This window comes from Panthera uncia, assembly GCF_023721935.1.
Source record: "Panthera uncia isolate 11264 chromosome C1 unlocalized genomic scaffold, Puncia_PCG_1.0 HiC_scaffold_3, whole genome shotgun sequence".
Taxonomy (NCBI): domain Eukaryota; kingdom Metazoa; phylum Chordata; class Mammalia; order Carnivora; family Felidae; genus Panthera; species Panthera uncia.
Window position 1 is genome coordinate 931,129 of NW_026057584.1, and position 16,102 is coordinate 947,230.

Here is a 16,102-nt window from a genome sequence, read left to right on the forward strand (position 1 = left end):
GTTTAAAGCGTGCGCTTTGGTGAGTTATGACACGTGTACATCCATGGAATCCTTTCCGTAGTCAGGATGCCGAGCGTGTCCGGCACCCCAGAAATGTCCTCCTGCTCCTTTTCAGTCCCTCCCTCTTTCGTGCCAGCCCCCGCCCCCTACTCTGCCTGGCCATCCCCTTGATCTGCTTTCGGCCACAGGGGATTAGAGTGGGTTTCCTGCATCTTCGTCTAAAAGAAATCCTGGCGTCTGCTCCCCCATCTGCAGCTGCTTTCACCTCGAGCATCCGTGTCGCTGTGTGTCAGCACCTTGTTTTGTTTAATGGCCGTGCAATACTGTCATTGTATGCACTGATGATTTTCCTTTTGGTCTGAGACCTGTAGTTTTTCTTTGAAGGGTTTTTTTTATCTAATAAGTCGTCAAATTTTTTAGCGTAGAATTTTTCATAGTATTCCCATAGTGTGTTTTCACTGTGGTGGTCTCTTTTGCATTCCTGATGCCTGTAATTCGTGTCATTCTAGAATCATCTTCCTTTACCCTGGTAGTAGTCTTTGCTCTGAAATCTACTTTTTCTCGTTAAAGTAGGTTTCTCTTAGGCAGTTTGCTTTTTTTTCTACTCAATTTGACCATCTCTGCCTTTTAATTGTATCTAATTACATTAGTAATTGTAGAGACCCTGTTTTAATCCATGTTTTAATCCATATTTTTAGTAAGTGTGAGGAAATGTGAATTTTTTTAATTTTAAAATTCTGTTAAAATTCACGTAAACAAGATTTGCCATCTTAGTGTACAGCCCCAGGACAGTAAGTGCATTCACACTTGCTGTGCAGCCATGACCACCATGTGTCTCCAGAACTTTCCATCTTCCCAAACAAACTGTCCCCATAAACAAGTTCCTTTGGCCCTCCACAGCCCCTAGTCACCCCTGATGTGATTGTTCTGTGCAGTTCCGTTTCAGACCACCGCCTTGAACTTGTTCTCTGTGTGTCCCGTCTTTGTCCTCTTTTTCTGCCTGCTTTTGGATTTAATAGAACTTTGTTTTTCCTTTGATCTCCCTTTATGGCTTACTGGATATTCTAGCTTTTACTTTAGTGGTTGTTTCAGAGTTGTCCGGGCACACGTTCCACGTGCGCTTCCTTCCTCCGGGTCCCTTCGTGCTATGGCAGTGTTGCTGGAGGTGCTGAGAATCCCGCGTCCCAGCGCTACTGCCCGGCCTCCCTGGTCTGCGTGGCGGCCCCGCGGCACCTTCTTGTTTGCACATTGGCTTCTTTCCCTTAGTATTAACGTGGGTCATGTGGCAAGAACGTATTTAGTTTTGTAAGAAAGTGCCAGCCCGTCTTCCCAGGAGGCTGCCCCAGTGGCAGGGTGGGCATCCGGGGGCTCTGCAACCTTGGCTTGGAGGTTTTCTTTCTGCACCTGACTCTGTTTTGGCACCTCCCACAGTGTCTGTGAGGACACGTCTGAGGTCCTCCTTTACTTTGCTCCTCCACGCACGTTCTTTGGCTCTTGTTTTTAGGAGTGTCTCGTAGGCTTTGAGCGACATACGACATGTCTGGGGGTCCTTTTCCTCGCGTGTCTTGGAGTTCATTGAGCTTTCTTGGATACGTGAGTTTAGCATTGTCATCAAATTTGGAAAAATTGGGGTCACTATTTCTGAATATTTTTTTTCTGTCCTCCCCTTCAGGGACTCCAGTTACCTGGTGATAGGCAGCCAGATTGTCCTGTGGTTCATTCGTACGCTATTTATTTGAGTGGAAAGGTGAAGTGGTGTTTTTTCCTCCATTAGTTTCTTTAAATTTGTTAATTTTCTGCAGTGTGTAATCTGTCTGTATCCCACCTAGTGTATTTGTCATTTTGGACGTTTTCACCTGTAGGGGTTCATTTGGAATATTGGAGGTTTTACATTGACACCTTCAGTCTTTCTTTGCCTTTTTGACCACATGCAGGGTCGTGAAAATGCCTGTTGTAGTGTTATCGGTCTCCTCCGGTTCTTCTTTTTTTTATGTTTTTTTTTATCTGAGGTGTGGATGCAGAGGGAGAGAGCGAGAATCCCAGGCAGGCTCCACCGCCCAGCGTGGAGCCCAATGTGGGGCTCGATATCAGGACCGTGAAGTCACGACCTGAGCTGAAAGCCACAGCGGGATGCTCAACGGAACCACCCGGGCGCCCCTCAACCCACTGGTTCTAGTGTCTGTGTCATTTCTGGGCTGTTTTCTGTGCTTTTCTCAGTGAGGTAGTTTTCTCCTGTTTCTTCGCTTATCTGCTATTTTTTCATTGGATGCCAGAACTTAGGAGGTTTCCTTTGGTGGATGCTGGATAGTTTTGCATTCCTGTAAGTGTCTTTCAGCTTCGTTAAGGTACTTTGAAATACTTTGCTCCTTTGTGGACTTGCTCTTGAGACACATGAGGTGGCGTCACAGCAGTGCCTAGTCTGGGGCATTACTTCCCACTACTGAAGTGAGGCTTTCCTGTGCCCACGTCCTGGCATGTGGACAGTGCTGTGTGCTGTGGTTTGCTCCCTCTAGTGATCCGGGGCTCTTTCCCAAGCCTCGGCCATTTCCCTCCGCACGTCAGTATGGGAGCAATGTCCGGTTCACGGGGGCTTCTGCCTCCACGCTGCCCCCTCCCCTCAGGCTCTGACCTGTCGGCCCTGTGTCCTTGACGCCGGGACTTGGCCAGGGGGCAGTCAGCAGGCTCACCTTCCTTCCTCCCTGTCTCCAGTGTCTTGAACACCATTGTGTCCTTGTGGGAGGTAAACCTGGTCCTTGTGTCACCTTGACTAGAGGCAGGATAGGTGCTGACCCGCGGGCATATCGGTGTATCTCTGCTCGGGCACCAAGAGAACCAAAGGAGGAAAGCACTGTTTTGACCGTGTAACCCGGAGGCTTCCCTTCCACGTTGTGTGAGCCACTGCCCCCGCCCCATCCCACACCCATATTCATGTACCCACTCATGCACACAGGCTCCGGGTCCCTGGGCGGCGGGCGTGCCGTCCTGTGTCCCACACCTCACGGACTGTGTGTGATTCCAGGCCAACATTGCCGAAGTGGAGGTCTCCATCCCCGCCAGGCTGCACAACTCCCTCATCGGCACGAAGGGCCGCCTGATCCGCTCCATCATGGAGGAGTGCGGCGGGGTGCACATCCACTTCCCTGTGGAGGGCTCGGGGAGTGACACAGTTGTCATCAGGGGCCCCGCCTCCGATGTGGAGAAGGCCAAGAAGCAGCTCCTGCACCTGGCAGAGGAGAAGGTGAGCCCCACGCCCAGGAGTGATGGTGCCGTGTCTGTCCCTTGCTAGAAATCCTTGCCCTGTTTTTGTGGCAGGTCAGAAAACTGCTCCGTTACACCTTTATGTCTCTGGTTTTGCCATTGCTGAACAAAGGGCCTTGGCAGGTCGAATGCCTACCTGTACGATGTAGAAAAGTTGTGGTTTGGCGTATTGGCTTTTTTAAGTAGGATTCATAGACTATAAAATCCACTTTTCTGAGTTTTGACGAGCATACACACACTGACATCACCACCACTGCAGTGAAAATGTTTTGGCCATCACCTTAAACTCTGCATTGAATCACCTTTGCCCCTTTGTCAAAACCCACGTGTGGGTCTGTTGCTGGACTCTGTGTGTCCCAGTGACACCATAGGGTCGGGGGGCTGGGAGAGCCCTTTAGCTTTGTGCTTTTGTAGAACCACGTTAGCTGTTCTAGATCTTTGCCATTCTGCATTTGGAAACTGCTTACCAATTTCTAGGGGAAAATCCTGCTTAGATTTTGACCGAGACTGTGTTGAATCTGTAGACCAAATTGGGGAGAACTGACCTCCCGGGAATTCAGTCTTCCAGTCTGTGTTAAGTCTTTGATTTTTAATTGGTGTTTTCTTACGTTCAGCATGGGGTTCTCCTTCGTGTTTTGTTCAATTCATATCCTCACTATTTTGCTTTGTAGCATTGTTGTTAATTAAATAAATTAGTGTCAGATTCCAGCTAGGGTCATGTATTGAAATATGTTTTTTTTTGTATTGGCTTTGTTTTGTGCATCTGCTTTAAAGTTCAGTTACTAGTATTAGTAGCTTTTTTTGTGAGTTTTATGTGTAGAACATGTTGTCTTTGCGTAGACAGTTGGGTTTCTTTCTGATCTGTACGCCCGTAGGTCTTGTCCTATGCGCCACGCGGGCCTCCAGTATGGCGTTGCGTAGCAGTGGGGAGGGCAGACAGCCTTGCCTTGTTGGCAGCCTTTGGGGAAAGTGCTCAGTCCTTCACCATGAAGTGGGAGTTACACTGTCTTCCAAAGTTGCTCTTTATCAGGTTGAGGAAGTTCTCGTCTGTTACCGATTTGCTCAGAGTTGTTGCGGGAACAGGTGTTGGGTTTTGTAGGAAGATTTTTCTGCATCTGTTGACATGGTAGCATGGTTTTTCATTTTTTAAGCATATGTATTAGATTTTTTTGGTTAGCTTTTTCCTTTTTTTTTTTTCCTTTTAATGTTTATTTGCGGAGAGAGGAAACAGTGAGAGAGGGAGAGAGAATCCCAAGCAGGCTTTGTACTGTCAGTGGAAAGCCCCACACAGGGCTTGAGCTCATGAACTGTGAGGTCACTACTGTAGCCAAAATCAAGAGTCAATGCTTAACCCACTGAGCCACCCAGGTGCCCCTAGTGGTGGTTTTTTGTTTGTTTTAATGTTTAACTGACCTTGTGTTTTTGGGTGACCCCACTGGTTTAAGTATGTCATCTTTTATCATGTTGCTAAGCTGGGGTCACCTTGCTCATTAGCTTTTTTTTTTTTTTTTTTTTTTGAACGTTGGTTTATTTTTGAGAGAGAGAGTGCAGGTGGAGGTAGGAGAGGCAGAGAGGGGGAGACCCAGAATCTGAAGCAGGTTCCAGGAGCTGAGCCGTCTGCACAGAGCACGACGTGGGGCTTGAACTCACGAACAGTGAGTTGGATGCTTAACTGACGGAGCCACCCAGGCACCCCTGCTCATAGGTTTTTTAATAATGGTGCTATTTGCCAATGTCGTTGTCTGAAGAATAGAAGATTTTCTCAGGGGTGTTTTGTGAAACCAGCATTTAAAAGATAACAGAATTCACTTGTTTATTACTCTGTTTAGCATGCTGGTAGACCCTCTTTTTTTTCCCCCCTCTTGTGTTTCTTCATGCCTGTGAGCCAGGTTTCAGGATACAAGGAAGAAGGGGAAGCATTGTATGGGTCTGAGTCAGCCAGGCAGAGTGTGTGCTCCAGATGAATCCTCAACAAGGTCGTCGTGTCGGGGCTTTTGCTGAGCCCTGGCTTCGGGGTGTCAGACTAGGGCCTTGGTTGGCTTCGGTCTCTCCGAGATTGAGATGGGGCCTTCCTGTTGGGAAGGGCTCCCCTGTGGCGAGAGCAGGTAAAAGCCTAGACAGGAGGGAGCATTCTGCTCGACTTGGGAGGACCGAGAGTGCTGTGGGCTTACTTGCTGTGCAGTTGCCTCCTACTTGCCTAGCACCCCGAGGCCACACTCACCAAGTCCCCTCTGTAGATGGAGAGCACTGGCGGGGGTTCGGTCAGTTTGGGGAAGCAGCAGGACTGGGGCTCTCAATCCACATGCTCTCAGCTATCTGAGTGTCTGTGGTCATGGTAGATGGCATGTAAATACTTCCCGTCTAGGGGTCCATCCATTAGTTTCCGTGAGGCTCGATTAGCCCCACACTGTTGTTCTCTAGGCCCTCTTTCTCACTTGCCCAGGGGACCAGGCGAGTAGCATCAGACCAATGTATCTGCGGTTGGTTTCCACAGCAAACCAAGAGTTTCACTGTTGACATCCGCGCCAAGCCGGAATACCACAAGTTCCTCATTGGCAAAGGGGGTGGCAAAATACGCAAGGTGCGTGACAACACTGGAGCCCGTATCATATTCCCAACGGCTGAGGACAAGGATCAGGACCTGATCACCATCATTGGGAAGGAGGATGCTGTCAGGGAGGCACAGAAGGAGCTGGAGGCCCTTATTCAGAACCTGGTAAGGCCCGGTGGGAGCTCCCCCTTGGTTGTCCATCCTGTCGGTGTGGTTGACACGAGTCCTCTCCCTTTCCTTTCCTCCAATGCTGCAGGATAACGTGGTGGAGGACTGCATGCTGGTGGACCCCAAGCACCACCGCCACTTTGTCATCCGACGAGGCCAGGTCTTGCGGGAGATTGCTGAAGAGTATGGTGGGGTGATGGTTAGCTTCCCACGTTCTGGCACGCAGAGTGATAAGGTCACCCTCAAGGGCGCCAAGGACTGTGTGGAGGCCGCCAAGAAGCGCATTCAGGAGATCATCGAGGACCTGGTAGGTGCCTGGGAGGGTGGCAGGGCTCCAGTCAGGCTGGGGCTCTTTGGTTCTCAGTCTTGGACTCTCAGCCTCTCTGGCTTTACTCTTGGCAGGACACTGCCCTTGAGCAGCAGCTTTTAAAAACACGTTATGAAATGAAATCTGTATGAGGAACCGGCTTCCTTCTCTCTGCCTCTCCTTCCCAACGGGAAGAAAAGAGATGGCAGGGGAGGGCGTGTCAGCGAATCCACATGGAAACTTGTGGGGTTTTCTAAACCAGCCCTTAGAGAGCCTCACCCCCCCTCCAGGGCTCCTCCCAGCCCTCCCCTGCTGGGGCCTTGGAAGTACTGTCCTGACCATTAAGCCCGATGCCTCCTCACAGAGTCACAGCCACAGCATCTGAATGTCACCTGGCTAGTGCAGTCACCCTACAGGGACAGTGGCTAACAGTGCCGCGTGCTTTGTGCTCGGGGCGGGGGCTCTGTGCATGGAGACAGGAGATGGTCACACATGCTCTGGGCAGCAGTGAGTGCTGGTGCCGTTTTGTACAGACAGGTCATCAGTACTTAGTCACTGGGAGATGTCTCAGAAAGAGGCCTCCCTGTCAGTCCTGCCCCCACCCTCCCTCTGTCCACCCTGTTGTACTTTGAGCACTTGGAAAAGGGGTGGGGGGGGGGCGTGCATCTGTGCTTTTGGGGGTCTCTGTAGAGGATTGAGCGGAAGCTGGTGAAAATATGCGTCGAGCCTAAGCAGTTAACCTTTGCCTTTATTTTTTTCTTTCTTGCTGTGTCCCCCTGCCCCCCCCCCCCCCCCCCCCCCCCCCCGCACGCCCCGGTGACCATAGAATGTGCCATACCCCAGAAGTTCCATCGATCTGTCATGGGCCCCAAAGGTTCTAGAATCCAGCAGATTACTCGGGACTATAACGTTCAGATTAAATTCCCAGACAGAGAGGAGAACCCAGGTGGGTCTCAGCGGTGAGCTCTGTGCTAAGTGGGGAGCCGGGGGTGTGTGAATGGACCTCACCTACGGAGGGTGGGCGTCAGGTGGCCATCACGTGTGCTGCCTCGTGTGTCAATGCTGGCGTGCTGCTGGAACACCCGGGTCCCAGGGTGACCAGGTGGCCTTCGGGCAGGGTGACAAGGCCAAGGACGGCAAAGCAGCTGCGGCCTCTGATGCAGGGGTTTGGTTCTGAGGCTACTTACAGATTCCCAAGTGATGTGTGTGACGGGGCTGCTCCCACTCTGTCCACTGCAGCTGCCTCTCCCCCAAGCACCCCTACCTGGCGGGTCTTGTCCCTTGTGAGGCAGGCGACTCCAGTAAAGGCGGCCACTGGCTGCCCTTCTGTGACACCCCTCCCCCAGCTCCGTGTCCTGCTTGTCACTTGGTCCTGCCTGTGTCCCGGGAGCAGGGCAGGGTGGTTAGGCAGCCAGGAGGTGACTGGCTTGTGGGGTCAGTGAGAGCAGCGTCCTGCCTGTGTCTCAGACCTCACTTGGTCACACCAGGCTCCCAGCTAGGTTGCAGCCCACTGTGCCGTCTCTGGTCTCGTCTGGTCGATGACCGACCCTGCAGCCTCCTGGCTCCTCCCCGCCCGTCTCTGTCCTCTCTGGAGCTTCTCGTGGCCATTGAAGCTCTTGTTTCCTTAGAACATGGGCTGTTTGGAGTATATTTGAAGGAACATCGTACCTGATAAAGACATATTTTATATGTTCATTATTGAAATTTGGTCTCTTTTGTTCTGCACCTCCTCTTCTATGCACACACACAGTTGTTTCTGAGACGTTGGAGTGTAATTTTCAGACTCGTCCCTTATCTGTAGTGGCTACTTCCTGAGAATAAGGATGTTTTCTTAACGTCATTAGAGACAACTGTGGCCCATCCCCCAGAATCCGCGGAGCTGGCGCTCCGTGTACTGGTGCCGAATTCGTGGTCATGGTCACATCTTTCTGGTGCCGGCAGTTCTGCAGCGTCCACCTCTTACCCTGGTCTGTGCGGCACTGCCCTGCCTGATGCTCACTCGCTCGCTCTTGTTCATGTCGTACAGACTCCTGGGTTCCATCCCGCTCCGTGAACCTTGCTTTTGTGTTGGGTCCACACTTGTCCCCCGCCAGCCCACTCCTGTGTTCGTGTCCCTTCACTCTTGAGGCTTGCCTGCCTCCTAACATACGAGGCCTCTGGAGGCTTCCCTCGTGCCTCTCGCTGCCGTGTCCCAGCATCGTGGCTCAGTTTCTAGGCTCCGTACCCTTTGGGCTCACCGGGCATCACGTTCCAGCCCCCAAGGAAGAGCGCTCCACTCCCGGCCTCACTGTGGAGCCTTTGTTGCCACCCAGGCCGGGCTGCAAGCCAGGCTGGCGCCAGTCTGCCCTGCCTCTCCCGCCAGGACTCTGAGCTGCCCTGCCCTTCTCCCCAGTTCACAGCGTGGAGCCGCAAGTCCAGGAGAACGGTGACGATGCTGGAGACGGGAGGGACACCAAAGACACCGACCCTGGCTCCCCAAGGAGATGTGACATCATCATCATCTCTGGCCGGAAGGAAAAGTGCGAGGCCGCCAAGGAAGCCCTCGAGGTGGGTGTGCCCTCATGCAGTGTGTGACTGGACCTCGTCCCGGTGGGGCTGCCCCAAGCACCTTGGCTTGCACCGCGGGCTGTGCTAGACCGGACCCGGGCACAGAGCCCAGCACTGGGGGCTGGGCAAGTATGTGGAACCGGCAGGTTTCAGTGACAGCAGGGTCAACGTGATCTGTAGCCTCTGTGGCCTAGTGATAACCACTGCCATCTCAGGTTTGTGAGGAGGAGTCTTTTGTGTGGGGGGCACCTACCTGAGAGCCACCTCCCTGTTGGGCGCTGCTCTAAATGCTGTGTTCCACGGTGTGCAGATTAGTGCTTACGTGGAGTGGACGGACAAGAAGCAGAAACAGGTCATGTGTCAGGTGGTGCTTAAAAACAGTGGAATGTGGAAGTGAAGGGGTTGTGGAGAGGTGGTCAGGGGCTAGCGTAGAGAGAGAGCAGGGGAGCCTGTGTCCCCGCTGTTAACCCAGCAACCCACACAGGCTTGGCTGCAGTCTGTTCCTGATGTCAGTGAGGCCAGCTTCTGTCCCTGAGCCCCACCGGTCTCTCTCCAGTTGCTCTGTTCTTCCTCGATTTGTTTTGTTTCTGTAAGAGGTTTGCCACGGTTAAGGGCATAGGCTTGGGGTGAGGGCCAGAAAGTTTGCTCTGGTGGCGTTAACCTTAAAACTGGATTCTGGATTCTCTTCCTGTGTTTTCTGTTGAGTTAAAAGTCTGGGTGAAGTTCTCAGTTGAGGCAGAACATCATAGAAGGTTCCAGGAAGCACCCTGTAATTCTCACAGGGTCACTGGCTCCCTGCCAGCTGCTCTCAGGCCCGACCCTGTCTTCTCTGCAGGCACTGGTTCCCGTCACCATCGAAGTGGAGGTGCCCTTTGACCTTCACCGGTACATCATCGGGCAGAAGGGGAGCGGGATCCGGAAGATGATGGATGAGTTTGAGGTACTGGGATTTGCAGTCTTTCCCCAGGAGCCAGTGTTGGGAGCGAGCCCTCCCACGGGCCCCTGGCAGCTCAGCCCCTCGGCAGTGCGCCTCATCCTGGTCGTGCCCCGTAGCAGTGCCCCGTCCCCGGTTCTTGTGCGGGACCCCCGCCTTTATCAGATCTGTGTCCCCTGCAGGTGAACATCCACGTGCCGGCACCAGAACTACAGTCTGACGTCATCGCCATCACTGGCCTCGCTGCGAATCTGGACCGGGCCAAGGCTGGGCTGCTGGAGCGAGTGAAGGAGCTGCAGGCTGAGCAGGAGGACCGAGTGGGTGTCAGCCAGGCCCGCGGGGGTGGCCTCCAGAGCCACGGTCCCCGGCCACACTGCAGGCGGTTCAGCCACATGGCTGCGGGGGGACCTGGCCCCCCGGGGAGCCTTCCATCAGACACAGCGTTATGAGCGTGGCACTTTTCAATGTAACAGGGGCAGAGTTAGATTTCCCATTAATTAGCACTTTTTTTCTCAAAGTAACCCTGCCACGTGTGGTGTCTCCAACCCGATAGGTAAGGTAAGGTTGGAGAGGCCTGGGAGCTATTGCTAGAAAAGAACCCCGAATGTGAGTGGTGTGGTCCAGGGTGGGTGTCAGCATGCCCATGCGGACCTTCTCTCCGGAGCTGCCCTGCTTTGAGTAGGTTTGGGGACCCATCTCCCTGCTTTGGAGAGCTGGCATTCGAAGGGCTTCCTAAGCGCACGGCAAGGCTGGGTGTTATAGGCTCTGAAGCCCTGCTAGAGATTCTGTAGGGAACGGGCTTCCCGTGAGGAGGAGGACTTCTGGAGTCTCGATGCGAAGGGTCCGCAGACCTCTGGAGCCTGGTTCCTGTGGTCTAGCCTCTGGCCGTAGATGTCCCAGGCCGGCCGTCCTTCAGCACTCTCGTGCCCCCTCTTCCTTCTGGCCTGCTCTCATACCCCAGGCTTTAAAGACCCCAGGACGTGTTTAGGCTTCCTCATCACGTCCCCATGAAATTCACTGGAGAGCCAGCTCAGAGCCCACCACGCACGAAGCCAGTCTTGTCAGCGCCCGAACGATCCTCTTGTGAGGGGTGTACACACTCGTTCCGGGTCAGCCCTCCAGCTGGCAGTGCACAGAGGCTAACGGGAAAGCGTATCTTGCTTTTGTCACTGAGGAGATCTTTGGGGTCGAGGACAGAGTGGGGTTGACATGTGGCTGCACATGGTGAAGGTCAAGCCTGAACTCCACCCTTGTCTCACCTGCAGGCTTTAAGGAGCTTTAAGCTGAGCGTCACTGTGGACCCCAAATACCATCCCAAAATTATTGGGAGGAAAGGGGCAGTGATTACTCAGATCCGCTTGGAACATGACGTGAACATCCAGTTTCCCGATAAGGATGACGGGAACCAGGTAAGAATGCCGGCTTGGGTCAGACTCTGTGGCTGGAACGCTTTGGGGCAGGTGGACTCTCGTACCCTCACCCTGACCTGGGAGCCGTGAGCGGGCAAGCGTAGGGCCTGCCCAGGTGGGCGGGGAGGGTGGAGCGCAGAGGGGCAGGTCTCTGAGGGTCTGAGTTTGCCTTGGGCTTCGGGGCCCCATCTCGGTCTGTGCCAGCTGGGCGAGGTCTCCCTGTGCTTGGCTGCCGCGTGAGTGCGCAACATTTCTCCCGTGCCCGCCTGGTTGTTCGTGGTAGGCATGCTTTGGCTCCGGCTGAGTCCTTCTTCGCATCTGTACCCACAGGTGCGGTCCTTCAGAGGGTACCCTCCCCCTGCCTATCACACCCCAGCCCGTCTTCCTCTCCGCTCCCATCAGGGCCCCCTTCCAGCATAGCACTGCGCACTGTGGGAGCCTTGGTCTCTGCCTGCATCTCTGGCCATGGTACACAGCCAGGCACCCAGAAATGGTTCTCTAGAACCTTCTGGTCAGCAAATCCCAACATGCCTCTGCAGACTCTGGCCTTTTCAGCCCCGTGTTCCCGTGCTGTGGCAGACTGCCTGTTTCTGCACCTTCCTCCTCTGCTCAGCCCGAGTCTATAAGCCACACACTTAACCTGAGTTCAGAAAGGCAGGCAGGCCTGCAGGGCCCCCTCTGGAGCCCCCACCTCTCCTCTGCGCCTCCTGCCTGGTCCTGGCCTTCCCTGGGTGCATCCTTCTGTTCCCGCTGCGTTTCTAACAAACATGTTTATGCTCCTGATCTTTCTTAACACTAATTTGTGATTTTTGTTCTGTTTCAGTGAGTTCTATGCCCAACGTGGGGCTTGAACTCATGACCCTGAGGTCAAGAGTTGCCTGCTATTCTGACTGAGCCAGCCAGGCGTCCCTTTAACTTTAATTTTTGATGTTGAATCCTGAGAATTGAGCTCCTTTAAACTCTGCACCTTCACTACCTTCTATTTTCTTTAATTTTCCCAAGGAAACGTGACTTTTTTAGTCATTGTTTAGGGTTCAAACCACTCGCGCTAGTGTTTCAGAGCCAAGTAGGATTGGGTGGCCATGTGATTTTGATACGCAGCATTTTCCTGTGAGAATTATGCTTCCGTTTGCAGTCTGTTCTGTGTCTGCATTTGGCACAGCGCTCGCGGCTGCTGGTGGGTCCTGGACTCCGCCAGGCAGGTTCTAGGCACAGCCCGCTGCCCCCCACCCCTCCACTGCCACCGTGGGGCCTGCTGCTGCTCTGCCTCCGCCTGGCTCATTCTGGCCTCTCTTCTGGGCAGATCTCGAAGTGTCCGCTCTTTTGTTTCCAGGTGTTTTTGTTCTCTGGTCCTTTTCTGTTGTTCCATTCTTTCGTGGGTGTAACTTTTCCTTTGTCTTAAAGAACATAGCTTACGTGTGTGATTTTTTTCTTCTTTTTTGTCGTCGTTTCGCTTTGAGTCCTGTGTTGGCTCTGCTCGCACTGTGCATGCGTGGTGCTGTCACCCGTCCACGTGTGCTGTGAGGGAAGTCCTGCGCAGGGGCATGCTGGGGCTGTGCAGTGCGGCCGCAGCGTCCCGCCCCTTCTCTCCAGGCAGGTCTGTCTCCAGCGAGACGCCTCCAGATGCAGGGCCCGAGGTGACCTTCCCTGTGCCCTGTGTGGTCTCTGACGCAGCACCCTCCTCGCCTGCAGCCATCTCTGTGGCCACGTGTCCTTTCTTTTCCCGTACACGTCTGGGGGGAGGCGGGGGCGCAGGAGCTAATGGGCATCGTTGACCTGTTTTAAATCAGCTTCTGGCGGTCTTCCCCATCTTCTTTCTCTCCTGAGTGGGTCAGTGTTTCCCCTCAAGCTGAGGTCTGCCTCACTCTGCCAGCACTGCCTCTTGCCGCCTCGTGGAGCTGCGTCTGCTGGCTTGAGGCTCCCAGCCTGGGGTCTCTAGGGGCATCCCCTCTTCTGACTGCGCTCTCCTTTCTTAGCCCCAGGACCAAATAACCATCACAGGGTATGAAAAGAATACAGAAGCCGCCCGGGACGCTATATTGAAAATCGTGGGTGAGCTTGAACAGATGGTTTCTGAGGACGTCCCGCTGGACCACCGTGTTCACGCCCGCATCATCGGTGCCCGTGGAAAAGCCATCCGCAAAATAATGGATGAATTCAAGGTGGGTCCCCAGCGCCACCACGGAGGGTGCCGTGTAGTCCTGGAAGCATGGTGGGTGCAGCGGGGTGGGTGCTCCCACGCTGTCGCTGGAGTGAGTGCCTGGGACCACAGGTCTCCTGCCTCGGCTGCTGACCGCCCTTGGGGTCTGGAACGGGAGACTTCTGAGGCTCTGGTGCCTGTCCCTGAGTTGGTGAGGTCATGTGGAGGTCCCAGCTGCGTATACGCGACACCGTCGGTCAGCGTCCCACACTGGCCTGGAGGAGACGTCATTCCCTCGGTGCGGCAGGGTCCTGCACTGTTGTGATGTGTTAGCTCTGACATACAGGACCTTGGCTCCTGAGCACAAGGTTAATTTGGGAAAACTTCCCTAGAGGTCCACCATTCTCAGCCACACATGACCATGACCCTTCGGTCCAGAGACTCCAGATGGAGTGTCCTCAGACGCCTCAGCGGCCGCATGTGCTGTCTTTCCAGGTGGACATTCGTTTCCCGCAGAGCGGGGCCCCAGATCCCAACTGCGTCACTGTGACGGGGCTCCCAGAGAACGTGGAGGAGGCCATCGACCACATTCTCAACCTAGAGGAGGAATACGTGAGTCATGGGTGGGCAGCAGGCCTGTGCCTGGGGCACCCTGCCTGCCACTAACCGGCCTGGGGCAGCAGCAAGGCCATGTATGTGCGTCCGCTCCCAGAGGCACGCCAGTTGCAGGGTGTCCCCCTAAGCGAGCCCTGAACACTTGAGACCAGGCAAGCGTGGTCGTCGTGTGTGTCTGCTGCAGACTGACGCCCCCACCTGTGCCCACAGCTGGCTGACGTGGTCGACAGCGAGGCGTTGCAGGTGTACATGAAGCCGCCAGCCCACGAGGAGTCCAAGGCGCCATCCAAGGGCTTTGTGGTGCGGGACGCTCCCTGGACCGCCAGCAGCAGCGAGAAGGTCAGACACTGTTAGGCCCGCCGTTGGAGGTGGGGGCGCCCCCGGCACTCGCCTCTCGCTGGGAAGCGGCTCACGCGGGACCTCTTATTGAGGCTGTGCCCTCTCCCCCCTACAGGCTCCTGACATGAGCAGCTCTGAAGAATTTCCCAGTTTTGGGGCTCAGGTGGCCCCCAAGACCCTGCCATGGGGCCCCAAGCGATAATGATCGAAAAGCAGAAATCTCTCCAGCCTGCTGACCCAAACCCCACCAACACATGGTTTGTCTCAATCTGACCCGGCGGCTGGAGCCTCCATAAATTGTTGACGCTTCCCCCTCCCCGAGGTCTCGCAGTGAAGCCAGGCGCGCCAGCACCCCGCGTGCGCTCAGGATCTGCTCCCTGACACCTTCGCTCTGGGACGGCTCTCCACTGTCGTGAACACTAACCGAGGTAATTGGACATTTCCCCGTAAGCGTCCTGGCTCATCCAGCATGTCCGTAAGGCTCTGGCCTCCGCTAGGAGAGCTCCACAGCTGTGGCGGAGTCTACTTCCTGTGTCATGACCTCAGGAAATAAATTTCCTTGACTTTATAAAAGCCAAAATGTTTGCCCTCTTCCTTTCCCACCTCCTTTCCTCCCTTTGCCTGCCATCCAGACCCTTCTTACAGAATGCAGTCCACCTTCCAGCTGCCAAAAGCCCACTTGGCCCAGACCACAGGGTGGTGAGGGAGACCCAGTTTGCACACTGGGAGTGCCTGGGCCCAAAGGAGAGCCGTGGTGGAGCCAGAGGGGACCAGAGTGGCAGCAGGGTGACTGGGTGCTTGGGCTGTCTTGGCCTCGCATATGTTGGGGTCCGAAAGCACCCAAGTGTCTCCGCCCCCAAGCGTGGTGAGCAAACCCCAAAGGCAGGGCCGCATGTCTCCGTCTGGGCCAGCCGTGGCTGTCGTGGTGGCCTGGTGTGGCCTGAGAGACGTGGGGACAGGGAGAGGGGCGGCCCGCAGAGTGGCAGTAGAGACTAGCCGCTCCTCTGTGGCCCCCTCGCCCCAGGCCAGGTGTCCAGCGTCCTCCTTTCTACCTCAGAGCCAGTGTGGCTGCTCTCGTGCTTAGGGTGGTGCCACCCTGGCGCTCAGCCTCTCGGCGTAGATGTTTCTGGTGGTGGCGTGTCTGCTGTAGCCCTGGGGGCGGGAAGCCGGTGCTGGGGCTCAGCCAGGCTGTCCTCTGACGCACGCTCGGATGCCGCGTGTGAGCCCCCGGGAGCTGTCTCAGAGAGGCAGGCATCGTGGTCCTGGGGCAGAGAGAGGTGGTCACTTGGCCTGGACCGGAGGACCCGGTGCTGGTGAGGGAGGGTCCGCTCTTTCTCAGGTGTGTGCTGGGTGACTGTGGGTGTCGGACCACGGGCCTTGGCCTGACCGCAACGTGCCCTGCCCCCCAGCGGACTGTTGAAGGTCAGCTCTGGAGAGGAGAGGTGGCCCCGGGCGGTACAGAGGCGCCCGTGTGTCGCATTGTGAGGGAACGAGGATGGCCCTTTGTGTCGGCCCCCTGGCCTCCCCATCTCTGCCTCTGCCCGCACGGAGGTGATGGGGCCCTGTCGGGTTACCCCACCTGGGATACTGGAGTTCCTGGGGGCCAGCTCGTGTCTGGCGCACACCCTGCGCCGCCCCTGCACCCCCGTCCTTCACTCCCCACTCAGTAACTCAAGCCCGGTGATCTCCAGACTCTGAAATTCTAAGTAGACTGAGAATTGCTCGACCCAAGTGTACCTTCGGCTGCCCCTGCCAGCTTTCCGTCTGCCACGGCAGCCTCCAGCGTGCCCATCTGTGGGAGCGAGCCACGGGGGTAGGAGAGAGCACTCACCTC

At 55.2% G+C, this 16,102-nt stretch overlaps 1 protein-coding gene across 1 annotated transcript in view; it reads left to right on the forward strand.

Moving 5' to 3' along the window:
• Window positions 1-14,848, forward strand: part of HDLBP (high density lipoprotein binding protein) — a 71,752-nt gene extending 56,904 nt beyond the window's left edge. Inside the window, exons 17-28 of the mRNA XM_049614523.1 lie at window positions 3,020-3,238; window positions 5,753-5,974; window positions 6,066-6,285; window positions 7,093-7,230; window positions 8,677-8,831; window positions 9,667-9,771; window positions 9,948-10,082; window positions 11,031-11,174; window positions 13,151-13,336; window positions 13,810-13,926; window positions 14,140-14,268; window positions 14,384-14,848. Coding sequence (XP_049470480.1) covers window positions 3,020-3,238; window positions 5,753-5,974; window positions 6,066-6,285; window positions 7,093-7,230; window positions 8,677-8,831; window positions 9,667-9,771; window positions 9,948-10,082; window positions 11,031-11,174; window positions 13,151-13,336; window positions 13,810-13,926; window positions 14,140-14,268; window positions 14,384-14,470 — 1,857 coding nt within the window. The 3' untranslated portion in view covers window positions 14,471-14,848. The remainder of the gene's footprint in view (window positions 1-3,019; window positions 3,239-5,752; window positions 5,975-6,065; window positions 6,286-7,092; window positions 7,231-8,676; window positions 8,832-9,666; window positions 9,772-9,947; window positions 10,083-11,030; window positions 11,175-13,150; window positions 13,337-13,809; window positions 13,927-14,139; window positions 14,269-14,383) is intronic.
• Window positions 14,849-16,102: the final 1,254 nt, after the last annotated feature.